Consider the following 27834-nt stretch of genomic DNA (forward strand, 5'->3'; position numbering starts at 1 on the left):
AGGTCACCGAGCTCAATGGAGAGAAGGCAGTTGAGCAAAAACATCAGGATTTGAACCTCAGATCCTCTGGAGTCCTTTGCCATTAGACCTCAGTGTGACACAGTGAGGAAAGAACGCTGCACTGGACTCTAGCCTGGGATCCTGGCTTCCAGCTCCATCTTTATCACTGATTCATTGAGTGACAATTAGTCTGGATGTCTTCATCAATAAAATACGAATTACAAAGACCAGAAGAGCAGAGAGTCTCCCATGGGTTGGATTATTTGGGGAAGCAGCAGGACTGGACACACTGACCTCTCCAGTTCTTTCCCTCTGGGCCTGGGAAGGCAGAGATGATGGGGAGGGAGGAGAATGAATTTCCCTTAAACTAGGTTTAAGCAGCTAGCAGTGGTAGAGCACTGCACCTGGAGTCAGGAAGACCTGAGTTCAAATTTGACCTTGGACACTTACTAGCTGTGTGACCCTGGGAAAGTCACTTAACCCTGTCGGTCTCAGTTTCTTCGTCTGTAAAGGGGGCTGGAGAAGGAAATGCAAACTGCTCTAGTATCTTTGCCTCGAAAACCCCAAATGGGTTTTTGAAGCGTCCGACAGGACCGAGCAGCAACAACAAACTGGGGCCCCTCTCTCCAACCTCCTCTACTGACCCATCCACAAACGTCCAGCAGGTGGCAGCAGAGCCGAAGAGGCCAGTGCGCGGGTGGGGCAGTGGGCGGGATGCCCCCCGGGGCTTCCAGCTCAGTGCTCAGCATCCCGGAGCTTTCAGTAGCCGGAGTCGATCCTTTCCCTCCGCCTCTCCTCCTCCTTCTCCTCCTTTTTTTCTTCCTCCGCCAAATCTGCCTGGCTCAGCCCTGCCTGCCCCTGCAGGGGCCATGACCATCAACAGCCTCCACCAGGGGGGCAGCTACAAAGTCCAGATGCCATGTCTGAGCAAGGTAAGAGGGGCAGGGAGCCTGCGGCCATCCTCTGCGCCTGGTGACCCCAGGGTTCCCCTCCTGGGAATGGGGGCCAGGAACGATTGCCTGGACAAGTGATAGAAGGAGGGTTTCAAAAGACGGGGCTGGGGGGCAGCCGTACTTTCTTTGTACATAGTCTTGGGGCAGCCCGTGCCTTGGAAAGGAGGCTGGGGAGGGTCCTGTGGCCTGGGAGAACATAGAAGGGGCTGATGGAGGAGGGATTCTGTCTCTGAAGACAGCCTGGTCCAGACCTGGTCGGAAGGACCCTGAGCGGTGGGTATCTTGGGACCTTTAGAGGGCTTAGCAGAAGAACAAAGGGGGTGCCCAGAGGAGAGCAGCCTAGCAGATGCCCTGTGGTGTGGGAGGAACCTGGAAAAACCCATTTCCCTAAGAGGACCTCAGGGATGCTTTGCCTTGTGGACCCTTTTTGAATGAGGAAAGTCTGAGCTCAGGAACACTAAGCTTTCTGGGCTTGAGAACTGCAAGAGTCCTCCAGTGGCAACTGGCTGACCAGTCCTGAGTGGTCAGGGTTTACCCCCTCTTTGGGGAAGCAGAAGTCACTGCTAGACCACCAATGGCTTATCTCCAGCTTCAGAGCCTTGGTCCTTCTCCCCACCCCGTTTCTGCCCTCCCTTTTCTTCTCTCCGATGTCTTCTTGGCTCTGGGCTCCCCTTAAGCCGGTTGCTGTGTGCCAGTATGGAGAGGATTGCTGCCTCACTCTTCTGGGAGTGGCACTGACATTCCCCTAAATCCTGGCTGTGGTTAGATTAGGGGTTCTGGCCAGAGACTGCTGTGGGCCCAAACATCCTGGACAAAGGGCTCCATTGGTTCTAGGTCAGGTCCCTGCTAAAGATTTTTTAGCTTCCAGGACTATTATTACACCCTTACATTCCTTGACAAAGTTGAGTTCGCTTTCATAGAACAGAGAATACCAGCACTGGAAACATGGCTTAAAACATAGAATATAGCCTGTAAGAGGTGAGAAAGCTCCTTTGAATATAGAAATAGAATCTCAGGGCTGGAAGAGACCTTAGAACAAAGAATATAGACTAACAGAATATGGACTATCAGAGGTAGAAGGGTTCTTAGAACATAGAATGTCAGAGGTGGAAGGGACTTTAGAACAAAGAATCTAGACTGTCAGAGGTAGAAGGGTTCTTAGAACATAGAATGTCAGAGGTAGAAGGGACTTTAGAACAAAGAATCTAGACTGTCAGAGGTAGAAGGGTTCTTAGAACATAGAATGTCAGAGGTGGAAGGGACTTTAGAACAAAGAATCTAGACTGTCAGAGGTAGAAGGGTTCTTAGAACATAGAATGTCAGAGGTGGAAGGGACTTTAGAACAAAGAATCTAGACTGTCAGAGGTAGAAGGGTTCTTAGAACATAGGATGTCAGAGGTGGAAGGGACTTTAGAACAAAGAATCTAGACTGTCAGAGGTAGAAGGGTTCTTAGAACATAGGATGTCAGGTGGAAGGGACTTTAGAACAAAGAATCTAGACTGTCAGAGGTAGAAGGGTTCTTAGAACATAGAATGTCAGAGGTAGAAGGGACTTTAGAACAAAGAATCTAGACTGTCAGAGGTAGAAGGGTTCTTAGAACATAGGATGTCAGAGGTGGAAGGGACTTTAGAACAAAGAATCTAGACTGTCAGAGGTAGAAGGGTTCTTAGAAAATAGAACACAGAATATCAGAACTGGAAGTGTCTTTAGAACATAGAATATCAAGAGTAAAAGGGGCCTTGGGAACACAGAACATCAGAACCAGAAGGGTCCGTAGAACAGAACATAGAATGTCAGAGCTGGAAGGATGCTTAGAACATGGAATATCTGAGCTTGAAGGATGCTTAGAACATAGAATGTCAGAGTTGGAGGGGTCCTTAAAACACAAAATGCTAGTTTATAGAGGTGGAAGGACCTTAGATACCATCAGTCCACCTCCTCCTTTTGCAAATGAGGACATTGAGGCTCAGCAAGGAGGAATTACCAACCCCTAGCTTTGATTTACTACTTAGCTTTAAAGATTTTGTGGTCCATTCCCCCTCTAGGTCCCCTCAGAATCCCTGGAACTTCAGCGTTGGCTAACAGACTAGCCTGGGGTTCCTCTGAGCCCTCTCAGGACACTTTCCCAGAGTCTCTCTGTCCCCAGTTCTTGAGTTCTGTTGGCTTTTCAGGGAGGCCTGACAGTTGATCTCTGGGAAGGAGTAAACAGCTCAATAGCAGAGCCATGGGCTGATCGGCGCCGTCCTTCCTTGGTCCTGGAAGGAGCCAAGCTCTGCTCTGGGAAGGCATTTAGTCAAATGCTAAAAATAAAAGCAGCCTGCTTTGTTGTGGACGAGACTCCAGCCCCGGGGCCCCCAGGAGGGAAGGCTGGAGGGGCGGGAGAGAGGGAACCCTGCTCTCACTCCGGGTGGAGGGAATCAGGAAGGGAGGAGAACCAGGAGCTCTCCCTCCCAAGAGTTCTCAGCCCTAGGGATAAAATGTTTAAAAGGACATTGGTGTTTCCTCTCTCTGGCTTCTTGCCTAGCCCCGGGCAGTCCATCCCCTAGAAAGGTGTCCCCTAGAGAGGAGGAATAATTTTCTACCGAGGCTGAAGATGTGGCTGTTTGTGTGGGGGTCTAGCTAGATTTCAGAGGCTCTGAAGTCCCTCCTCTCCACTTTCTCCACTAAAAAGTGACCTCTCCTACTTAGTACCTGGCCCCTGAAATCCACCCATTCAAGATTCACTCCTTTGACTGGATTCCCACCTAAAACGCAAATACTTCCTGCAGTAGTCTTTGCTAATGGAGACAGCCAGCGGATACTGGGTCCCTAAAGTGCCAGGGGAGCAGGAAAGGCAGCAGGGGTGAAAACAGGCAGACTTTACATCATTCCCCTTTTGGCGAGGGCCTGTGCCAAACAGAAAGGAGAGGCCTGGACCGGGTCCAGGCTCAGCCATAGTCTCGGTGGTCTCTCATCTTTGTATGCCTCAGATGGAACGGGTGATTGTGGGCATGCAGGACCCAGACATGGGGGTGAAGATGAGGAATCAGCGCCTTCTCATCACAGTGATTCCTCATGCCATGACGGGTGAGTCCTGAGGAGCCTGGAGAGGAGTCTCGAGGGTGCCCAAGCCCCTCTGCGGTGAGGGGGGATTACTTTGGAAGGCTCTCTCCAAGAGCCGGGAAAGGCAGGTTGCCTCGGGGAGGCCCTGGGAACCCTCCCAACCCCCTGGGATGAAGAGCCCCCCCCCCCCCCCGCCTCGCCCCAGTTCTCCGCCCCCCCCCCCCCCCCCCCCGCAACTCTGAAAGGAGAGCTAGCCTGCGCTTCCCCCATCGCTTCTCTCCCATTAATGCTCTCCATTATCAATTATGCAGCAGCTTGGGGGCAGGGAGTGAAGTGAGGAGAGCTTGAGGTCCAAGGCTCCGCGGGGAGTGGTGCTCCCCATCCCCACCCCAAATCCCCCGGACTTCTGGATCCCAGGCCATTTTAGCTCCACTTTGCGGGGGGGAGGGGGGGTAGGAGAGGAGGCTGGGTTTTTTGCCCCGCTAACAGAGTAGGGCAAAAAATGCCCCTCCTGGAACCTTCCGTCGGGGCGATCTCATTGGGTCTTGGGCTGGGGAGCAAAGGAGACGGAGAAGTGACCCCTGTCTCCAGGGGCATCTCCGGCTTTGGAAACTGCCCGTTCCCTCTTCCCCGACTATTCACGGCCAAGGGGAAGGGGAGGCAGAAGGGGAGCTGAGATCACCCCTGAGGCTTCCTGACTCAGTCCTCCTATTTTGCTGTCCTTTCTACATCTCTTTCTCTCCTTTTCTCCTTCCCCCTTTGTCTCTCCCAAAAGGCCACGATATTGTGGAGTGGCTTATCCAGAAATACTCCATCTCAGAGGAAGGTGAGAGGGCATCAAGGTTGGGAGGAACAGTTTCCGGCTTCGCGGGCAGGAGGGGCCGACTAAACATTCCCCTTGTCCTCTGAGTCCCCGGAAAGCCGGAGAAACCCACAGTTCTTTGGCCAATCAACAAAACCCCTGAGCTGGGCCGGTTTCTCACTGCAGTCTCCCACACGCGCTCCAAATATGGACTTTCCCTCCCCGGCCAAGTCTTCCCTCCAGAAGAGACCAAGGCAGCGAGGGCTCCGTCTAATCTCGGAGATGGCTTTTGGTTTTGATTTCGATGCTTGTTAGGAAGTGCAATTCCAAAGGCTGCCCAAGGCAGCGAGTGCCCCAACACTACACTGAAGGTATTTGAGCCAAACGGAAGGATCCCTGGCTGCGGAGGGACAGAGAGGATTCTCGTCCAGCCAGGGCTTCGGCTGGATAACGGCGGCTCGGGAAGGCTCCTCCAACTCCGAGATCCTGTGATGGGGAGAGGATGGGGGATGGGACCTCCCTAAAGGGACAGGGGAGCACAGTAAGGGGACGGAGTCCCAGTGAGGGCTGTGTGGGTCATTTGCACGGGGAGCTTAGGTTTTAAAATGCCGCTACTTGCTCTAGAAGTCTGATGCCCCTTCATCCAGCAGCCTGTAACAGGACCCTAGAGCTGGCCTTTCGTGCTAGCCTCACTGGGAACCCCTATTGAGTTCACTAGCTTTGCACCCACTCAGCTCCTCCTCTGGGGACTGGGAGACAGCTAAGGCCAAGAAAACCCATTCTAGGAGGGCGCTTGGGTAGAGACTAACTGAGAATAACCCTAGGCTCTGGCCCAAGGGTTAGAGGTTCCCCTGGAGTTTCTGATCACCCTGGCCTGGCTCTCCTCTTCTTCCACTTCCTCCTCCTCCTCCTCCTTTTTCTCTTTCTCCTTTTCATTTGCCTCCTCCTCCTTCTCCTTTTCCTCCTCCTCTGTCTTCCTCTTCTTCCTTTCTCCTCTTCATTTGCCTCCTCCTCCTTTGTCTTCCCCTTCCTCCTCCTCTTCTTCCTCTTCCTCCTCTTTCTCTTCCTCTTCCTCCTCTTTGTCTTCCTTTTCCTCCTTTTCTTCCTCATCATCCTTTTCTTCTTCCTCCTCCTCTTCCTCCTTTTGTTCCTCATCCTCCTTTTTTCTTCTTCTTTCTTCTTCTGCTCACTCAGGGCATACAGAATCATGGGAATCAGTGCAGGGTTAGATAAGGAAATATCTCTCAGCTCATTTCTGTTGCCTATATGAGGCTTTTCCTGATTCCCCCAAGTTACTAATGGATCCCCACCCTGAAATAATTTTGGATGTTTTCTATCATCATTTCCATGCTTACACACGGTTTCCCCCCAATAGATTGTTAATTCCTTAAAGAAAGAAAGTAGACAGCTAGTTGGCATAGTGGAGAGAGGGGGGACTTAAGAGTCAGAAAGACCCAAGTTCAAATTTTCACTTGGTCATTTCCCAACTCTATCCCCCTAGGCTTGGTATCTCATCTCTCTGCCTCTGGTTCTCATAGGTAAAATGGAGATAGTAATAGCCCCTCCCTCATCCAGTGGTTGTAAAGATCAAATGAGATAATCATTGCCAAGTGCCTAACACAATACCTGGTGCATAGTTAATGGTATATGAGTGTTAGCTATTATTATTATTTGATAATGGATCAAATGCTTTATACATATTTAAAGCCCTATATAAATGTTCAATATTACTGATGTCTCTGTAGCCACTCTGCCTGGCATGTAGGGTTTTGTTTTTGATCAGAGCTTTGATTTAGTCAGGCTGGGCCTTAAATAATATGAAGCTTCAAAGCTGCCCTAAAACTCTCAGGACCTCCTGGATTATGGCTGAATAATAATTATGGGGAATATACCCATACATTGTTTGAGTCATTGAAGGGTGGTTGGTTAATATTATAGAACTGAGGAGAGGGACAAATTTGGAAGTGACAGTTGCGTACAAATCAAAGGTATCTGCATTTTAAAAAGCGTTCCTCAGAACTAGATAGCATTCCCCAGAACTGATCTCAGGCCAGATCTCTCTTTGCAGAGTCTCTACACCTGGGGAATCTCATTGTGAAACATGGCTACATCTATCCCCTGAAGGACCCTCGATGTCTTGTGCTACGAGCAGATGATTCCCCTTACAGGTTCCAGGTGAGGCTGGGCTTTAGGTCAACCCTCTCTTTGTAACAAAGAAGGGAAATCAAGTCCCAAAGAGGGTGAGGGACTCATCCAAGGTCACACAGTGAATTTTGAATGCTTTGATGGTGATGGTGGAGGGGTGTCTAGACCTCAAGTGGGACAACCTCCAGACAGCTAGCCATCCCGGTGAAGGTCAGGGCACCCATTTCCTGGATTTAGCTTTAAAGAGGCTTTCTGAGCCTGGGGTTGTGGGAGCTGGGGCTAGCCTTGTATATAAGTATTGATCAGCTCCTTTCCTCACTCAGGATTGCCTCCTGGATTGCAGCTGGCCCTCCTCCCACGTTTTCACTCCAAACAAAAAGACTGAATTACATTTTTCACATATTTTTTTAGTTCATAAAAATGGCAAATGAGGGGGGCATGAGGTGGTAGCACAGAGAACTCTGTACTTGCTGTTGGAAAATTGGGGTTCAGGCCTTACAATCCTAATGGCATATGGTTATGGGTATGTCACTAAAACTCGAGCCTCAGTTTCCTTCTTTATAAAATGGAACCAATAACTTAAGTCACTCATCTTGTGGCATTGCTATAAAGAAAATTGTTTTGTGGACCAAAAAGTGCTGGAAAAATGGGAGAAGGATTTGGGATCGGAGAACCTGGGTTCGAATCCCAGCTTTTCTGCTGCTTACAAAAGGTAGACACTGAAGTCTCACTGAAGAAGACTGGAGCCTCAGTCCCCTCATTTGTTAAATGCAGTCCTTTCCAGCTCTAAAAATGGGGCCATACCATTATTGTTATTATTATTATTATTACTACCCCTTCCACTCACCCATTGTGTGCCCTGGGGCTAGTTTCATCCCTCTCTGGGTCTGCACACGTACAGGTGTGCTGGGTAACTTCCAAGGTCTCTTCTGTCTTCAATAACAATCTCCCCAAAGTATTTTTTTTTAAACAAAGCACATTTTTGTTTGGTTACTCACTACAACAGCCCCACAGAGCAAGCTGGGCAGGTAGTGTTGTCTCCATTGGACAGATAAGGAAAACAAGGCCCAGAGAAGAAAAGTAATTTGTCCAAGGGTAGACACAGAATTAATGGCAGAACCTAGGACTCCTCGTTTCCAAAGCTAAAGCTCTTCCCCTTGCCATTTTAGGTTGAAGGAAAGAATGTGAACAAAAGCAGATAGAGTTAAAAAAACTCAATTCAGAGAAATGGGGGGCTCCATCTTCAGGAGTAGGGGTACATAATGTTAGAGGGGTAGTTCAGAGCCCTGATCTGGATGGCAGAGGGCCTCAAATGCTATAAATGAGGTTCCAGGATTGTGAGATAAACCATCCATGTTTGCTTGTTCAGGAAGAAGCAGGGATGCTGGGGCAGCTGGGTGGTTCCATGGATGGAGAGCCAGGTCTAGAGATGGGAGATCCTGGGTTCAAATCTAGCCTCAGACACTTTGTAACCCTGGGCCAGTCACTTAACCTTTGTCACCTCACTCTTATAGCTCTTCTGCTTTGGAACTGATACTTAGTATCCTTTCCAAGACAGAATTAAAAATAAAAAGAAGAAGGGATGCTGTCCTTGGAAAGAGCATCCCTCTGCCCTGGCTTCAGCCTAAGATTTGGGTTTAATTTTTCACGGATGCTCTCCTTCTGTAGCAGCCAGCTCGTTACAATTTAGGAATCAGGCTCTTACCTTATTCCAGAGGTTTTTTCTTGGTGCCCTTCAAGGGCAGGGCCTTCCCTAGAAGATAACCCCCTAGATTGTTTTTTTATTTTAATTTAATTTAATTTAATTTTAATTTATATTGTAAATAAATGCAGGCACCCCGTTATTTGCATGTTGCCTCTGCATTAGAACTTAAGCTCTGAGGACAGGATCAGAGATTTTTTTTTTTGCCTTTGTATCCCTGGCACTTTGCACAGTGCCTGTCTCAGAATTTAAAAACTGCTTGTGGACTTGATTTGACTATGAGTTTAGAGGAAAGTCTGGGTTCCTCCAGAAAAGCTTCCTGGAAGAGGAAGAGGAGGAGGAGGAGGGAGGAAGGAAGAGGGAACCCACTCTGCTCTTTCCAGCACTGATGCCCTGCTCTCTCCCTCCTCTCCCCCAGACACCCTATTTCTGGATGAGCACCAAGTGGCCAGCTGCTGAACTGGATTATGGTGAGTGGGGCCAGGGCTAGGGCTGTAGCCAACAGATTTTTGAATGATTTGGGCATGGGGGTGGCTCCAGAGGCTATGTCAGGTCTTGGGAGATCGCGTTAGGGCAGTTCAGTTCCCTTTTTCCACAATTAAAGGAAATCAAGACCTAGAGAGGGTGAAGGACTTGCCCAAGGTCTCCACTTTTCTCCTTTATTCCTCCTCAAGCCCTTCATCCTCAGGACAGGGACAGGGTGGGATGATGGTGCTGGGAAGATCTGAGATTTAGCTACTCCTCCCCTTCCCCACCTCTGCTGGGGTGGTGGGGAAGGGGCTTACTTAGCCAGAGACAGCAACTGAGGTGGCTCTAAGGCTGACCGGAGAGCCAGGTTAATTGCTAAGTGCGGTGAATTGCAGCTGGATATGGAGTCCCCCAAAAGTGGGCTGGGAGAATGTGTGTGTGTAGGGGGTGTTCACGCATACACACACCTTTTTATGCACGCCGTATCTACGTTTCCAGCTATCTATTTGGCCAAGAAGAATATTCGGAAACAAGGGGACCTGATTGACCATGAAAAGGTAGGATGGCCCCAGCCTCTCTGCCCACTGAGGGGGGCACCTGCTGCAGAAATGACCCCCAGATGCCCAGCCCCTTCCCCTCTTGGCTCGACCCCACTCCGAGTCGCCTTGGGGCCCTCCAACCCCTGCCTCTCTCCTAGGGGTGATAGACAGCTGTGAGGCGGGGGCAGGGTTGGGTTGGGGGCTCCCTCTCTTCCTCTCCCGGCTCCTACAGGATTATTATAACCAGCTGCATAAGAAGATCAACCACACGTGGGACTTTGTAGTGATGCAGGCCCGGGAGCAGCTGAGGTGAGCATCCCTTTGCCCTTCTCTCCCACGCCCACCCTGTCCTCAGAACACAAACCCTGCTGGCCCGGCCCTGACCCAGCCGCTCTCTTTGGCCTGGATCCCCAGGGGCCTCTGAAATGCAGAAATAGAGCCCTGGACTGGGACTGTGTCAGACACTCCCCTGCTGGCTCTCTGTCCTCCCTCCACTCCTACTTCTCTCCTGGCACTGCCTAGACCAGGGGGCTGGGAACAGGAAAGGATGGATCTCGGCAGGGATACAGAGCCAAGAGCTAAGCCACTCAGCTGGGAAAGGAGATAAGGGACAATGGGGATGGCCAGATGTTGGTCAGTGGCCTTCCCAGATGTTTGGGGGGATGGTTGATTAATCCAACAGCCCAGAGTCTCCCCCATCTGCTTAATCCTCTCTGAAAGCAGGGATTAGAACCAGGCTCTCCCCTGAGAGCAGTACATCCCTGGTCTGATCTCTGTCTGCCCGGTACCTCCCCTCCTCCCTGGCCTGATCTCTGACTGAGCATCTTCCCTTCCCTTTAGAGCAGCCAAACAGCGCCGGAAAGGGGACAGAATTGTCATTGAGTGCCAGGAGCAGACTTACTGGCTGGTGAATCGGCCCCCGGTGAGACTCTCCCTACCTCTCCCTCAGCTTCCTGACATTAGGCACATGGCTTGACCACTCTGGGCCTCAGTTTCCCTTCCCCAATCAGTGAGGGATCTGGACCAGCAGAGGGGCTGAAAGGAAGGAGAAAAGGCCTGGGGGAAAGGGAGCAGGAAACGGTGTTTGGACATAACCAATGGGGAAAGGGTCTTGGGAGATGGACTCAGAAAAAGGGACACTGAAGATAAACTTTCTCTGAGGCTGGTGGGGCCTCATGGTGGGGGAGGAGGTAGACAGGGGCCAGGGAGATGGATTAGATGGATGCAGCTGGGATATGATCTACTTTCCTCAGCCCCTCACACTCTTCAAGCTGGCTTGGGGTCACTTCTATTCTGTCTCCCTCTGTTGTAGCTGAAAATTACAGTCTCTGAGAGCCACCCAGTAGGGTTTGGGGGAGCTGGGACCCCGGAGGGTGTTTAGTTTTTAAGTAGTTCCCTGCCCTTCCACCCTGACTCAAAGCCTCATTTGGGAACCAACTCCCCTTTCCTGCCTTGTGAAAAGAGGATGGGTCAGGATTTCTTCATTCCCACCCGGTACCAGGAGGCAGGAGGTTATGTGCCTGGAAAGATTCTGCCCAATGGACCTGGACTTCTGGGTGGGCGTGGGGGCAGCAGAGTCTTAACACTTCCCCAGTTGGTTCCATTGTGCCCAGGCTACAATGTGAAGGATAATTACGGGGATGAGGAATAAAGATCCATGGATTTACAGTTCTAAAGCTGGAAGGGGCCTAGGATACCACTTAGGTCGGCTCCTTCCTTTTACAGTTGGGGAAACTGAGGCCCAGAAGTCAAGTAGCTTGGCCAAGGCCACACAACTAGTACATATCAGAAACATTGTAGATCTGACTTCAGCAACAGTACCCTTTTTTCTGTGCCCCAGGAGTGGTCGAGGGGAGGGGTTGTGAAATCCCCTGGGGGATAGAGGTTTGAGAAGGTGGTAGACAATAGCAAGTTGAGAATTGACTCCTCCATTTCCCCTCTACCCCCATTTCTCTATCAGCCAGGAGCCCTGAATGTGATGGAACAGGGACCAGAGCGGGGCAACTGCTATACCTCCAGGGTGCAGATGGTGAGTAGCCCTGCCCTGCCCTTCCTTCTCTGCCCTGGATCCCTCATTGGCAGGGAATAACAACCCCTGCCCCATCAGCCCAATAGAGGCACTGTGAGCAAGGTCTTTTGTAAATTCTAAAATCAGGAAAGGATGCCTGGCACACGATGCCTCTGGTAGGATTTCAGGATCCGTGTCCAGAGCTGATCTTGGGCTCCCTTCCCCCTCTGCTTCCCATCTGGGGTCCAGCTGTGGCTTTGGATTAAGACCCAGCTTGTCCCTAGTTTCCTGACTCTCTCCATCCTGCTCTCCTGACCATACATAAAGAACTGATTGAAGCCACAATGCAAATGGGAATGGGAAGCTCTTTGAGGAACACAGATCTGTAGGCTTATAGATCTATGGCTGGAAAGGAGCCAAGATGCCACTTAATCCAAACCCCTCATTTTACAGGCAGGGAAGGTGAGACCGAGGTCAAATGACTTGGCCAAGACCACACAGTTAGTACATCAGAAACAGATTGTAGATCCTCAGATTTCAGAGGCAGTGCTCCAGACCCCATGGGCCAGAACATATGAAGCCCCCATGTGGAGACAGAAGATTTGTCTTATGTCTGGTGATGGTTGATTATCTCAGATAGGTTGAGACCAGGCTGAATTCCTTGTCTTTTAAATTTAAAATCAGACCTGAGGTTTCATAGAAACAGGGGGTTTCTGAGTGAGGAAGCTCCTGGAAATAGAGACTTCCTTTTCCCTTTCTCCAGTCTGGACTCGAAAGCCTTTAAAAGAGAATTCCAAAAGTCTCTTTCCTTCCAGCAAAGACCAGTCCATTCCTTTGTGCTGGAATCTGGGGGTGTGGCATGGTTAACATTGGAGCCCGAAACTAGATATACCACCATGGCTATAGCCTTTGGCTGGGCCCAGATATTGTGATTCAAGGCCCCCAATAGCTCCCTAGGATGGAAAAGCTAATATTCTTACTGGCACTTGAGTTATTTGATTTAACTCTGTCCCCAGTCCTATGAATGGGAGCTACATGGGTCTAATCCAAGATTGGGTATCTAGTGGATATGGTGTCAGGTCTGGAGTCAGGAAGACTGATCTTCCTGAGTTCAAATCTGGCCTCAGACACTTACTATGTGACCCTGGGCAAGTCACTTCACCCTGGTTGCCTCGGTTTCTTCATCTGTAAAATGAGCAGAAGGAAATGGTACAGTAGTATCTTTGCCAAGAAAACCCCAAATGGAGTCACAGAGAGTCAGACACAATTGAAACAACTAAACAATTCAAGATTGTGACTTTGAGCAAGTTCCTTCTTCTGTGGCCCTGTTTCCTTGTCTGTAAAAAGAGAGCCTTAGGGTTCTCTGCAGCTCTGAAATTATGGACATTTGCATACACCTGATCTATACTAAGGTCCTGACCTCAGATGCATCCCCAACAGTAGGAGTTGGACTCCAGCGAGCTATCCACACTCTCCCAGCCATCCTAATGATTAGAGCTTTTGGGATATGAGAGGCTGGTGGGATTAGAATTCAACCAGGCCTTGGGACTGGACAAGTGATCAGAAGAGAGGAGGAAAGACTGTGCCCTCCTTGGCATTTATGGGGAGACATTCTAAACAACGAGCACTGTACTTTATGCCTATGAGATAAAAATAACTAGAATTTATTCTAATCTCATGAAAACCTGGTGAGATAGATGCTGTTATTGTCCCCATGCGGCAAATGAGGAAACTGAGGAAAACAAAGGTTTAATTATTTGCTCAGGGTTTTGTAATTAGTAAGTTTAACATAGGATTTGAATTCAGGTCCTCTTGAGTCTAAGCCCAGCACTCTCTTCATATTCTATGCCACACAGGTATCTCACTATTTACATGGGTATGCCTTCTCCTTTTTCTTGTCTTTGGTTGTGAGTGGGAGGGAAGGGATAAAGAATTATTCCCCATTAGGGTCTCTCATGGTCCCCCATTCACCAGACTGCTCTGCCCTGTCCTCACCCTTCCTGTCTTAATTTTTTCCAGACTAAAAATATGGATTTTTATAAACGAGAGGTAAGCCCTTGGGTTCTATGGAGGTAGAATGGATCGTGGGGCCCTGGGATCCTTTCATTTGGGGCCTGCTTAAAGAGACAAGATGGTAGGACCATGGGTAGAATCTGGCTACTTCCTGGCTATGGGGATACTCCACTTTAACGTTTTTTTTTTTTAATTGGGCGGAAAATATGAACAAAGATTAAAAGTGAGGGAGTTTTCCCAACTGGAAAGTTGTCCCCAGCTAGCTGACCCCCTCCATCACTCCTTTTTCTCTTGTGCCTCTGCCCAGATTGAGTACTGTAAGAAGGCGATGAGTAGGACGAGGGTGAAGTCTTCTATCTGCTTGGAAGCGTGAGTGCCTTTGGATTGGGAGGAGCAGGGTCCAGAGGGTGGGGATGTCCACCCCAGAGGCTGTCCCACAGGCTTCCTTTGTTCTTGCCCATACTCCCCTGGCTCCATAATCCTCCATCTGTGATTTCCTGGACGTACTCTTCCTGGAGCAGCTCTTTCCTTTCTACAAGGCCTTCTTGAGTGGTGAGAATTCCCCTGAATCCCATCTGCCCTCTCTGGCATCACCACTTCCTACTTCTGGGACCTGGACCAAGTCATCCATCCATGGGCCTCAATTTCCTGGGTTGGACTAATTGACTGCCCAGTTTCCTTCCAGTTCTAAGGTCACGTTCCTGTTATCCTTGTGGGCTCTGTTTATGCAGGTACCTCAAGTTCAATGATCAGTACATGCCCCATGACCCCATCATGTCTGGCTGCCTGCCCAGCAACCCTTGGATCACTGATGATACAGACTACTGGTCAATGAATGCACCCACGTGAGTGCTTGTCCCACCTGTTGTGGGGGGGTGGAGGAGAGGGGCTGGAGAAGACCGGGAGACTCTGGGCTCCAGTAGGATCACTGCCCCACACACTGCTGATTCTTGGTGGGGATTAAGGGCCAGAGACAGGGAACTTGGTTCCAGAATTCACTGAGGCCATGCCAGGGGGCCTCATCACTCCTCACTCAAGGGAGGCAAGAACTAGAGGCCATGTACTAAATGGGACTTGAATTGGGCATTGCACTTAATGCTAACAGCTCTAATCAGCTCTGGAAAGGTGATGGCTTGAGGTATGGGCAGAGGCTTGCGTTTTGTTTGTTTCTCTCTTGTGGTGGGGGACAGAAGTCAAGAGCAACTCCTACCACCATATACACATTTATTGCCTAGGGTGCCAACACCTACTAAGCTTCGAGTAGAGCGTTGGGCCTTTAACTTCCGAGAGCTCCTGGGGGATCCTCTGGGCCATATACAGTTCATGGAGTTCCTCAAGAAGGAGTTCAGTGGTAAGACATCTTCCCCTGAACTCTACCCCTGGCCACACTCCTGTCAGATACAGGGACCCAGGAGCATGTATAGAAGCCTAAAGCAGAGACTGGCTAAGTGTCTGAGGCAGGATCTGAACTCAGGTCTTCTTTTTAAAAATTTTTTAATTAATCAATTAATTTTATTTATTTAGAATATTTTTTCCATGGTTACACGGTTCGTGTTCTTTCCATCCCTCCCCTCACAGAGCTGACAAGCAGTCCACTGGGTTATACATATGTCATTGTTCAAAACCTATTTCCATAGTATTCATATTTGTAATAGTTGAATTCATCTTCTGACTCCAAGTTCAATATTCTACCTGATCCCCTAGCTCCTATCATGGCTGACATGATGATGCTACAGTCCTTTCTGCTCCAGATTCAGCCTTTTTCTTCCCAGTTCTCCAGCTTTCCCCATTCCCAGTCACCAGACAGGGGCACCAAAGAGCCAAGAACTTCCCCAGAATAAGGAGCCAAGGATTCCTTATTCCTCCCCAACCAGGACTAGGGTGGGAATGGGAGGATGATGAGAAGTATGCCTAGATGTGTAGTTAGGGAGCTCAGCTCACTCTCCTAACCTAGCTTTGTGTCCCTGGACATTTCTTCTATCTCGTCTCTGGTGACCACCACATCCCACCCAGCTGAGAACCTGAGTTTCTGGGAAGCATGTGAGGACTTGCGATACGGAGAACAGTCGAAGATTACTGAGAGTGTTGACTCCGTCTACCAGTGAGCCCCACCTCTTCCCTCGTCCCCAGATCCCAGTTGTGGCTACTGACTTGTCTTGGGTTCCTCCACTCCTGCTGGATAGGACAGACTGGAAAGGGTCGTGCGTTTGGGTAGAGAATTCTCCAATCAGCTGTGGCTTTTCTTCAGAGGTCATTTGGTCCAGCTCTACTGGGGTGAGGGTAGGATGGGAAATTTTTGACCTCATACCTGAGGGAGCACTTGAGCCCCAAAGCCACCTCTCCTCCACTCCCCAAATGAACCCAGAACTTCCTTTTGGACGTGGTGCCCCATCTTCACTCTCTGAGGGTGAGTGGGATCAGCCAGATGGGATGCTCTGAGGCAGTAGGTGAGTGGTCCAGCGGAGCCTGCTGAATGAGGGATGAGGAGGGGCAGCCTGGGAATGGGATATACATTACCAAGACACAGGTCTCTAGTCACAAAATAAGAGAGCAAAGGGGCCATGCTTCTCTCCTGGCCCATTTAAAAAGTACTAAACGTTCCAGGGAGGAGTAATATCTCATCTAAAGCTATGGGAGGATTAGTTTAAGAGGCCAGTGAGAATGAGAATGAGCCAAACAATAAATACTTAAGAGTGGGGAAAGGAGAGAATGGAAGAGTAGCAAAGATGATTTTAAAGATCTTTATCAAGGGGGCAGCTGAGTGGCTCAGTGGATTGAGAGACAAGAAGTCCTGGGTACAAATCTGAGACACATCCTAGATGTGTGACCCTGGGCAAGTCACTTCACCCCCATTGCCTAGCCCTTACTTCTCTTCTACCTTAGAACCAATACACAATATTGATCCTTAGATGGAAAATAAGAGTTTAAAAAAAGATCTTTATCAGTGCCTTAATGATCAACAGTATCTTAAAGGCAAACCACAGGTTGCAAGCCCTTGGGCTAATTTGTCCATGTTTCCCCATCTGTTGGGATTCAGACAGTTTCTTGCCCCTGGGGCCACACGTTGGGTCAACATCGACAGCAAGACCATGGAGAAGACGCTGGAAGGGATCCGCAGGCCCCATCGCTATGTCATGGATGATGCCCAGATGCACATCTACATGCTCATGAAAAAGGTGCTGGGGTTAGGGGTGCTCATTGGAGTTGGGAAGAACGAAAGGGTTCGTGTCTTAAAGGGTCAACTCTTAGGCCCATTTAGGCAGGAAAAAGCAGAAGGCCTTGCATTTGTCTTGGAGAAACACAAAAGAAGCTCCCTGGGCATCTCCTCCTTTGCTTGTCTGTGTGCGCTTGGAGGTCAAAGCCGCCTCCCCTTTCCCCCAGATCCCTGAGGTAGAAGCCAGGAGACCCCTAATTTGGAGAAGCTAACGGTGCCCAGGCGTTGGATGCATCCACTCATTCACATCAGCTTCCAACAAGGTTTTGAGTTGAAGGCTATTTACAAGCATAAGCATAAATGTCGCACTGAAGCCCAAACCCAAGGAAGATCGGTTACAAGGAGCAGAATAGCCACTGCTGGGCATCCAGGATGAGTTAGTTCTGACAAGACCATGGAAAGCATATCATGAGGGCTTTATGGACTCTGCTCACAACATTGTTCCTAGACCTCAGTGGAGGGGAGACATGATCAAATTGTGGGGGAAGTTGTGACCATGGATATTCTTCTTTTCAGGAGGCATCCATTTTTATTTTTTAAACCTTTACCTTCTAAGGTCTTCATTCTAAAACAGATGAGGCCTAGGCAATGGGGGTTAAGTGACTTGCTCAAGGTCACACAGCTAGTAAAGGTATCTTTCTTTTTAAAAGGGTCTTTGGCCTCCGTCACATCCTAGCTGTGTGACCCTGGGTAAGTCACTTAACCCCACTGCCTAGCCCTTACTACTCTTCTGCCTTAGAACTAATACACAGTATTGATTCTAAGATGGAAGGTGAGGTTTAAAAAAAAGCGAGAAAGCTAAGCATTTACTAAAATGACAGCATGGAGTAGTGGCAAGAATCCTGTGTTTGAAGTCGGAGGGCTGAGGTTCAAACCCTCTCTCTCTGCTCCTAACAACCTGGATAATTTTGGGTAAGCCTTCATTTATTTGGGCCCCACTTTCCTAATCTGTAAAATAAAGGGATTAGACTAGCTCTCTAATCCATCATTCTGTAGTGAACCACTTGAACAACCTTTCTGTTCTGCAGAAAGTAGCTTTATGGTCCTGGGAAGTGAAAGCACACATTTCAAAACAACTGCTTTGGAATAAGGCAGTCCTGCTTGCCTTTCAGGATTCCTATCCCAGGTTCTTAAAATCTGACATGTATAAGACCCTGCTGGCAGAGGCTGTGATTCCACCGGAGACTAAGAAACGGTGAGCTTCGCCCATCTTCCTGCCTTGGTCCCATTCTTGAGATTTCACTCTGAAACTTTGTTTTGAAAAGGACAGGAGGGTTGAGGCAGTCTCCCCTGTGGCTTTGTGCCACTGATCACCACTCCATTATGTGAGAGAGTTGGAATTGGGAATTACCATGATCAGCCTCACTGTATCCCCTTCCCTTCTGTGGAATGGGTCCGCTGTGAGGAGAGCCAAGGACCTGGGGGCAAAACTGAAGAATGGCCAGGAGGAAGAAGTGATGCTTATTTGGTCCCTGTACTGGGTCTTGGCATTTGCACTGCCCCTTGGGGTCCCTGTCTTCATCCTCCTTCCTCTCTTTCTCTCTCCAGAGTGTTCCCATTCATGAGGAAGCAGCGCCACTCCAGCCCTAGCCCAGCCCTCTTCCTGCCCTCGGGAGAACAGGAGCCCAAGGGGGATGACAAGGGCAAGGCCCTGGCTCCTGGCACCTCTGCTGGGGAAGGGGAAGTCTAGGCAACCCAGGTGTCCCTTCCCCTCTCTGCTGCTGTTCCTCCTTTTCTTCTGGTTGACCACCTGGATTCGATTACAGGAGGGGGCAGGGGGCACAGGGGACACTCTTGAACTGAGATGGCTGTGAGGACTCCCCTCTTCTCCCTCCTTGCTCCTAACATTGCCAGGGTCCTTAAGGAGAGATCAGGCCCCCCAAACTCTTTAACCCTAATTCGGAGTCACTCTTCGGATATCCCACCCAGCGCGGTCTTGGGGGGGAGGAAGCATGGTGCGGTGGGAAGAACAAGGGGCTAGGAGGAAGGAGACTCGGGCTCTACTTCTAGCTCTGTTGCTCGCAGGAAGGGTAATATTAGGCAAGTCAAGTTAATTAGACTATAACAGGCTTGGATTAGGTGATCTCTAAGGATTTTCTCCAAGCCCTAAAATTCCATTATCCGATGCCCCCTTCAGCCAACCCTTGGGTGACTTTTGGGGTCAGCTGTTATCCACCCTGGGGTCTCCAGGTGCTCTGTATATCGGTGTGCATAGGCATGAGCGAGCTTCCGTTTCTTCTTCCTGCCCACTGCAGATTCTTTTAGTCCTGAGAGGTAGCCAGAAGAGTAAGTCTGTTCCCTTGGACCCTCCAGGGTAGAGCAGGAACCTTGAGTTTGCTAGCAGGAAATAATAGAGCAAAGCACCAGGCTTCCTCAATATCAAAAAGAAAATGAAGCCACTAAATTCCAATTGGCCCCCGAATCAAAGAATCTTGGGTTTGAAATGGAACTCCCAAGTCATCTGACCTAACCCATATCTGAATGAGATGCTGGTTATGTGGCTGTTGGCTGAATGTGATTAGAAGACAGAACTTCCTTCCTTCCTGGAGTTGGTTTTACTTCTGGAGAGCTCTGGTTTTTAGGGCACTTCAAATACTGAAAACTGTCATGTCCTGCCTTAAGCCTTCTCCAGGCTAAACATCCCCAGTTCTTTCAACTCATCCATACATGCCATGACCTTGAGACCCTTCACCATCAAAACTGCCCTCTTCTGGATACTCTCCAAAATGTGCTATTCAGAATCAAACTTTGATATTCCAGTCATTGTCTGACCAGGGAAAGGTATGAAGGATGACCACCTTCCCCACACCGAACACCATGCTTCTTTCAGTGCTGCCATATCATACTGCTGACGAGTTCAGTCCACTAAGATCCCTAGATCTTTTTCAGATCAACTTTTGTCCAGTCACAACATCTCTGACTTACACTTAGGAAGTTTTCTGAACCCCAATGTGAGGTTTTACATTTATCTCTTATTAAGTTTTATCAGATTAGATTTGGCTCGATAATCTAGCATGTCAGAACCTTTTGGATACTGATATTATGATCCAATGTTAGCTACCTTGTTAGCTTTTTAAAGGAAAGCCAAGATAGCGTTGGCTACTCCGATTTTTGGCAGAGATAGCACACTAGCGCATGTCTGTATCATTGGCATCCTGTCACCATTGTACCATGTCTCTCTGCCAGGCCTGTGATGTTTCCTAAATTTCTCATTTCCTTTCTGTCCAGAAAAGATATCGCAATGACAATATCAGTTCTGTTCCTGTCTCTGTTGATCTTTATGCAAATGTTCTCCACCATGTTTTCTTCCTCAAATTCCTGGATTTTTAAAAATAGGTTTATCTTAATGTACAATGCAGCCCCCTATCCTGCCCCCACTCCACTTCCCTAATCCACCCTGTTGCTCTTGAATCTTTCCTAAGGCAGTCATTGGTCTTATCTAATCTATGAGTCTTGAGACAACCCAATGGCCAAATTTTGCTTCCTGGTATTGTTATTACCAACCTTGTCTTAGCTCAAAAACTACCTGATGTCCAAAAACATAGGTGTCTAAGCCTGTGTATTTTCATTGCGAATTCCTTTTTTATGGGGTTGGCCTTGTGAATTTCTGGATATCTCTACTGTGCTGTTATGGTAAAGAGGTGGTTTTTTTCCGTTTCCTTTTTTTTTTAATTTAAATCTCTTTTGATTAATCTTTGTTTTTTAAATATTTTTTCCATGTTTACATAATTCATTTCTTTCCCTCCCCTCTTCCAGAGCTGAGGAGCCATTCCACTGGGTTATACAAATGTTTAAATAAATCTCTTTGGAGAGGGGACAGCATGAGGGAGTGAAAAGCTGTCAAACATGGATCCCCGCTGCCCAACATATCTCCAAACCAGATTACAATAGAATTGGGAAATAAAAATACAACTAAACATCAATAACATAAAGGTGGTTTTCTAAGGCAGTATGCAGCCAGAAGGCCGTTTCTATTTGAATATGACACTGCTGGTAGAGGGGATAGAACAGGCCTCGGAGCCGAGGAAACCTCGGATTTACTGTCTTCCTCTGACACACACTAGCTGTGTTCTCCTGGTAACTCACTTATCCTTTCAGTGGCCATGGACAGAAGATACGCAGGGAGGGGGGTTTCCACAGGTGGAAGTTACTTCTATAAAGGAAATCCAGGGTCTAGTCTCAATCCCTGTTAATTAGATTTGCAAGTCTACAGACAAGACTTTCTGATTAGTCCTTATTAGGTTGATTTCATCCCTGGCAAGAATTCTTCATTCCTAAGCTTTAACCCAGAGCTCAGAAATCCCAAATCCATTTGGGTTGCCAGTGGGCTCCCTTTCTAACGCTCTAAAGATCCTACCTTCCCTTGGCAAACCAACGAAAAGGTCCCATTCTTGGCCAAGACTCATTAGCTCCCAGCAATGGAGTCTAGTGGTAGCATTTGGACTCATCTATATCAGGAGAAACAGGTGGTGCTGTCCTTGGGTTTGACAGCTCCATGGCCTGAGAAGCAAGCCGACCTCTCTAGTGCTGATGGCAGGGATCGTCAACCCACCATGGCGGTGCAGGCCCCAGGAGGCCCAGACTTCAGTTGGGGGTTTCCGCCGGAACCTAAGAGATCTCTGTGCCTTTTTTTAATGCTTAAAAAGTCATCTCCATCCCAATGAGTGGGAAGCCTGAGAGGTCCAAGGCCAAGGAGAGCCTCCTTCACCTTGCCTCTGGCAGGAATGGGACAGAGATGGCTTTTATAGCCTGCCTCTTATTACTTAATATCTACTGACAGCTGGCCTTGAGGGCCGAACAAGGGAAACCCCAGTAAAGTTCCTCAAGCCTGGGATCCTCCCTCTTTGGGCTTCTTTATAGGGAAGAATCACTCTAGGTGGCACAATGCAACTCAACAATTTTGCGGGAGATGCAGACAGAGGTGACGCAGTCTTCATGGTGCTGCAGCATCTTCTGGGATTTAAAGTGCTTCAGGTCCTAATAGGAGGGGAAGAGCCACACCAGGACAGACTGACAGACTATTGTCTGGTGTGTGATGTCAGGGATGGGAGCGCCCTGGGGGAGATCTTTAGCCAAGGGAGAGAGGATTTTAGTAATGCAGATATGAGATGTGGGCGGGAACGGTCCTGGGATGATTTCAGGAAGAAGACTATCAAAATGCATCCAGGCTAGCAGGGAAGGCCTGACGTGGGCCAGCCTGTAGAACACAGGGCCAAGAATTGGGTGGGCTAAGGACTTTGAGCAGCCTGGCACGAGGAAATCTGGACTGGATTCAGGAGGCCAGGGGAAACCACCAAAGGTTGTGAAGTCAAGCAGTCTCAGGAGATTCTGCTCAGACTGAGGTTATCTATGGGTATTTGGGGACTTGCATTAAAGTAATCTCTTGCTATTCCTCTGGCTGAGGTTTATAGGGACTCGCACGCTAGGCCCATGATGGCAAACCTATGGCACATACAGGCCCCTGACTTGGCCCTGCCCTAGTGGGTGGGGCATTATGAGCATAGCAGAGCTCAGGGCGCAGCTGCACCCCTCTTCCCCACACCCCTTCCCCCCTCGGAGCCCAGCAGCTGCTGCAAGCACAGTGCCCATGCCCCTCCAGCCCCTGGAACCCAGGGATGCCACTGGCCCAGGGCAGCTTGGCCCCTCCCCCCATGCAGGGGTGGGTAGGGCATGACACACAATCTGTGGGTGTGAGTGGGATATGGCATGGGGTCCCTAAAAATCCAAAAGATCACTGCTATAGGCCAACTTCTTCTCTATTCAGCATTTACTCAGAGATTGCGAGATACTATAGCTTTAGTTTATGCAAAAATTAAAGCCAAGGAAGCCCAGAGTTCCTACTAATAGTTTAAAGAGTTACTGGCTGGTAGTATGAATCTTAAAACTGCTCAAACTCTACATTTGGTTAAGGCTATTCCCCATTTAAACAATGGAGGTACTTGATCATGAATGTATTGGGAACTTTAACATCACTCCACCCATACTTAGACAGTGCCTTAGGGGAAGATAGAGTTGTAAAATTCCTTACTGAACAACAAAAGTTCCCAACTCATACTTATAGTGAAGCAAAAACCCTAAGTTAGGTGGTCTATTTTTAGATCTAATACAAAAGGGTGCTAAGTACCTATAAAGGCTAAATTAATCATTAAAAGGTCAAGCATCTTACAAAGGGCAAGCTTAGCAAGAGGTGTGAAGTTTTAGTCTACTCAGAGAAGGTGATAACAAAAGAAAATGTGAATTAAGAATGGTCAATCCTGTGGAAAGTGTCTACTGTGATTGGTAGATGTGAAAATTTAGGGGAGGTGACACAGGAGAAAATTCTCTTTAAAAGGAGGTCAGGAGCTCAGAGCAGGGGCCTCTGAAGTTAGTTTGAAGTTTGAGTTTGAAAGCTGAATTGGAGGGTCTCTCTGAACACTGGAGTTTTGCTTGGAACGACCTTGTGATGAGTGATTAAAGACTGACTAGTCTCTCTTAAAGCTCAGGCCTAGGCCATTTGGCGTAGGCCCTTTCCTACTATTTCCTCTTACTCTGTCTCTCTTCCTTCCCTTAATTCCTTCATTTGTATTAATTAAAAATCTCCATAAAAACCCAGCTGACTTGGGTATTTTCATATTTGGGAATTTTTCCCATGGCGACCACTTATTTTTGATTTAATTCAAGACACTAAAATTATCTTTATAATTTTGGCAATTCACAGTCTTGAAACTATATTTTCACGGTCACAGTTTATGGCAGACCACAAAGGTTGTGACAAAAACCCTCAAAAAATTTCTGTGAAATCTCTTTCCTTTCTCTCTTTATTACTTGCTCTGTAAGTCAGTCTTTTTAAACGTGCTAATTCGGCTTCAAAACACAGCTGCAAGAGTGGGTGAGTAAAACATTTTGATTTCTCCTTAAATTAAATAGAACACAGCTGTTTTAAATCTTAGCAACAGGGCCCTAAGGTCCTGGCTAGGAGAGCTGTTTCTAAATATCTTTTCCTTTAGGGAACAACTGCCTAGATTAGGATTAAGGGAATTCTGGAGAAAGCTTTGGCCTTGTCCTTTAGAAATATGGGGTTACAGCCAGTTCACAATTTAATCAACAATTGGTTTTTCAGGCTTTTCAGTAAATACATTGTTCTTTTTACAGTACAATTATTGTTCTTTGTCTATTTCATAATCCCAGACTATGTATGGCAATGGCTATACTACACACTGTTTCTGGTTGGGATTTTACTTGTTGGAGCTGTAATGTATCTAATTCTCTCTAATAGAGTCCTGGAAAATACTATGCATAAGATATGGAATCTAATAGAAGATTCAGGTCAATCTCCCCTTGAAAAACCCATTTCCCAGTCAAATCAACTGATTGCTCCTTCAAATATTCAACAAAATGCAGAACTAAATACTCGGCTTGAGTTGTTAGAGAAAAGTGTGGTGGGGCTCATAGCTTTTATGAAAAACATTAACCCTCCTAACCAACCCACTACTCCCCCTGCCTCCTCAGCCTCAGAAAACCCTGCTCCTAACCAACCCACCCCCTCCCCCTGCCCCCTCAGCCTCAGAAAACCCTACTCATGCTTCTTACCCTACCACCTCCACTCTAAGTTCACAACCTGCCCATGCTGATCACCCTACCACCTCCACCCTGAGTTCACACCCCACCCATATTGACCATCCTAATGCCTCCACCTTAAGTTCACACCCTACTCATTCCTCCAACCCTAACACCTCTGTATCCTTTCACCCTTCTTCCTTTGCCCCTCCTTCCCATCCTGCCCAATTCAATCCCCATACCCTTCCTACCTCTGATCCTTCTGGCACTATGGGACAACAACAAACCCTCTCCCTCAGTGTGCCCAAACCTTCTCTTTCTCATACCTACCCATTAAGAATGGATTAAGAAGCCTAGAAACAGAAATAAGAGTACCGAATAATTCAGATAGGTTATTTCCTTTAAGGGAAGTACCCACTTTTAATAAAGATGGGAATTTGGTATCTGTAAGACATCACATGCCTTTTAACCCTGAGGATTTAAATAAATTTAAGGAAGATCTTCCATCATTTGAGGAAGAACCAATATTAATTATAAAAAAATTAGAGAACATATTCAGAACTTTTGACCCCACTTGGATGGATGTTGAGAATTTGTTAGAGACATTTTTAACAAAAAGAAAAAAACAATATCATCTGTCTGGCTAATCAGAAACGAGGTAGAAGAGGACATTATTGGCCAACTGAAGATCCACATTGGAAACCCAATGTTGAACTAGATCACACAAAACTAAACCAGGCCAGAGAAGCATTATTGACAGCCATGAGAGCATGCTTGGATAGACCTGAAAAATAGTCAAAATTTGAAAGAACCCGACAAGAAATTGATGAGACCCCTTCCCAGTTTATGGACAGACTTATTGACATAGGAAATACATATGTGGACCTTGATTTATCCAGAGAAAGGGACATTAGGCAAATACGTAGGCAATTCGTTGAGAATTGTTGTTCAGTGGTAAAAGACTACTTTAAAACTAGCTGTCCTAATTGGGACTCTATGGACCTTGAAGAATTGAGGAGAGTAGCAACCTATGTTTATAAAGGTCATGTAAAAAGACCTGAGGAACACAATACATTAGTGGAAGACTTAAAGGAAGAAATTGAAATGTTAAAGAGATAATTGGGAAATAAGGGAGAGACCATAGCCCCTTTTGCAGGAATCCACAAATAAATCAGTAATCTGCCACTTCTGGGAGAAGGGCCACAGAATGATAGAATGTAGAACTTTTCTCAAGATTATCAGAATGAATACTCAGTTTAATAACAACTTTAGAAATAATAACTATAGAAATGACTATAATAATCATAGAAACCAGAATTTTAGAAATTATGGAAATAACTATAATGACTATAGAAATAAGTATCTTTATGCCCATCCCAATGTGAAACACTCCCAGGAAGGTCTGCCAATGAACACAGGCTATTAATAGGCCTCCATCGTACTTGCCACACGTTCCACACATGGGTAGCTTTTACAAACAACGCAGAAACATTTATTGAAAAAGTCCAGTGGAGATTACAGGGTTCAAATGGATTTGTATTAAGTTATAAAAGTGAATGAAACTCCATGATCCATGGCAGGTCCTGAGCTACACCTGCCTGAGAAGGGTTTGAGATCAACAAGGCACCAAAATAAATCCGTTATAGAAGTCACCCAGCACAGGGGAAATGCTGTTTGTTGTCCCAAAGCTCACAGCAGAAGTGGTGATGTGGCCCGAGATGGGGTCACAGATGGGTATTAGGCACCAGTGTGGCTAGGAAGGTGCTGGCTTCATGTTTCTGATGTCAGCTGGCAGCCCAGTTCATATTGATTCCTCAAGCCTTCGTTTTCTTATTGACGCTGCTGTAAAGAATTTCCCCAGAGTGCATGTGGCTGCTGCTGGTGATGGTTAGGACGACTTTATGGCACAAGGATCCAATGTGCATCGTTTTAAAAACATCACGTCCTATGAGCATGTGGCCTCCCATCCCTGCCCAACCACCCAAAGAGGCTCATCAGAAAGCTGCTGGGAACCGTGTTGTCTCTCCCAACCTACAGCTATGGAATTCTCGAGGCCTAGCTCCCCCCAGGGACTGAGTCAAAGGGGTTCCTACAGGCCAAGATCACTACTGGGCCAAGCTACAGAAAGCTTTGTGCATTAGGATCTGGCAAAGAAGCCAAAGCAGCAGCCATCGGGATACCCCTGGGGGCCAGTGTCCCCCTGAAGGCCACTACAATCTAAGTGGCTGAAGACAGGAAAAAAAGGGTCATGTAGGCAGTATCTGTTGATATCTACTCAATGCTGCATAGGTGTTAGGATCTTAAATAAAAAAGAGATGCTGCTGTCAGACCAGGAACAAGTTTTCCACAGCAAGTCTAGCAAGGCTAGAGGAGGGATGATCTGAAGTTCCAGATTATGATCTGCTTCTGAATTTCCTGAAGGCTTCAGCATCTCAGGGTCAATCCCCACCCTCAAGCCCAGTCCCCTTATTTCCTTCCTCAGGAACTTTGGGGGCTCCCTTGAGCTTGGCTAGATGAAGATGCTCCTTCTTCAAGGAGGAAACAGAAAATCTCAGCAGAAATGAAATAAGCTGGCCCTACTTTAAAGTGAATGGCCTCATGTTTAACTTGGAGGGGAAAGGGTCAAAGGTAAGCATGACCTTGTAAGCCTGTTTTTAGAGAAACTTTGGCCATGGCTGTGAACATGAGAGCCCGTGGAGGGAGAATCTGTTTGGAATTCAGCTAGGTTCCACATACAAAGCCTCACAGAGAATCACAAGGAGAAAAAGCCCCCTCCCCCCTTCAAAAATGCCCAGGGCAAAGGAGTGAAGACACACAGAGAAAGTGGGGTTAGAGGCTAGAGAAGATGTAATGTAACTTCCCTTGAGTTGCCTTTTCTACTAGTTCCTTACAAAATGCCATCAAAACTCTTGAGTGTCAAAGTAAGGCACCTGGAGAGAGACTTGGTCAAATGACTCCAATTCTGTCTCTGCAAGAGTAGGAAACTGTGCTTCTCGCCTACGTGCATGATAAGTCAGTTTGGAGAATATGTGAAAAGTAGTTTTGTTGGATTTTTAATTTCTTCAGTTGGTTTCTTAGGGAGGAAGGACCAAAAAAAAAAACCAACACAAAAAACAAACGAGGGGAAAAAAACAGATACCCTCTGACTGATGAGTTCATTTTTCCCTCCTGTATCTCAGCTCATAAAACCGGTCCTTAATGATCTGGTCACTGTCAGACTTTTCCTTTATCAGCCAGATCACTTTACTATTTAGGATGTTTTCCTTCACCTTTTGCTTTGATAAAGTCACCTGGCCAGGCTGGTCTTGATTCGTGGGCCCAGTCAGCAACACGTAAGAGGCATGGTGGCTCTCCTCAAATATCAATACTGCAGGGGAGACAAGAGGGGTCCTAGAATACCAACCTTCCCAC

The 27834-nt window shown here is 47.6% G+C and overlaps 2 protein-coding genes across 9 annotated transcripts in view; one reads left to right on the top strand and one right to left on the bottom strand.

The window, feature by feature from the left end:
- Window positions 1-717: 717 nt before the first annotated feature.
- On the top strand, window positions 718-24011 carry RGS11 (regulator of G protein signaling 11). Of its 5 annotated transcripts, XM_001372334.4 has the most exons (18): window positions 758-932; window positions 3924-4020; window positions 4772-4822; window positions 6867-6973; window positions 9064-9115; window positions 9612-9670; window positions 9885-9961; window positions 10493-10574; window positions 11613-11681; window positions 13680-13709; window positions 13981-14042; window positions 14405-14518; window positions 14909-15024; window positions 15687-15774; window positions 16711-16849; window positions 18000-18082; window positions 18436-18586; window positions 20644-24011. In XM_001372334.4, exons 1-17 carry the CDS (start codon window positions 870-872, stop codon window positions 18575-18577), a joined length of 1431 nt encoding a protein of 476 aa, XP_001372371.2. In that variant the 5' UTR covers window positions 758-869; the 3' UTR covers window positions 18578-18586; window positions 20644-24011. The 5 variants fall into 5 exon arrangements, with proteins under 5 accessions (XP_016279624.1, XP_001372371.2, XP_007499247.1 ...); XM_016424138.2 differs by lacking the exon at window positions 20644-24011 and having other exon boundaries at window positions 718-932; window positions 18436-20544; XM_007499185.2 differs by lacking the exons at window positions 4772-4822; window positions 20644-24011 and having other exon boundaries at window positions 18436-20544.
- A 1877-nt stretch (window positions 24012-25888) lies between these two features.
- Window positions 25889-27834, bottom strand: part of FAM234A (family with sequence similarity 234 member A) — a 91474-nt gene continuing 89528 nt past the window's right edge. For all 4 annotated transcript variants that reach the window (XM_056805761.1, XM_007499184.3, XM_007499183.3 and 1 more), the window contains one exon: window positions 25889-27790. In XM_056805761.1, coding sequence (XP_056661739.1) covers window positions 27579-27790 — 212 coding nt within the window. In that variant the 3' untranslated portion in view covers window positions 25889-27578. The remainder of the gene's footprint in view (window positions 27791-27834) is intronic.

The sequence above is a fragment of the Monodelphis domestica genome, chromosome 7, assembly GCF_027887165.1.
Source record: "Monodelphis domestica isolate mMonDom1 chromosome 7, mMonDom1.pri, whole genome shotgun sequence".
In the NCBI taxonomy this organism is placed as follows: Eukaryota; Metazoa; Chordata; class Mammalia; order Didelphimorphia; family Didelphidae; genus Monodelphis; species Monodelphis domestica.

Bases quoted from the DNA above. Each gene is read 5' to 3' on its own strand.
- RGS11 (XM_016424138.2), top strand. From the start codon at position 870: ATGACCATCAACAGCCTCCACCAGGGGGGCAGCTACAAAGTCCAGATG. The intron at 13,710-13,980 runs GTAAGCCCTTGG...GCCTCTGCCCAG, and splicing joins TGGATTTTTATAAACGAGAG to ATTGAGTACTGTAAGAAGGC. The intron at 16,850-17,999 runs GTGCTGGGGTTA...CTTGCCTTTCAG, and splicing joins TCTACATGCTCATGAAAAAG to GATTCCTATCCCAGGTTCTT.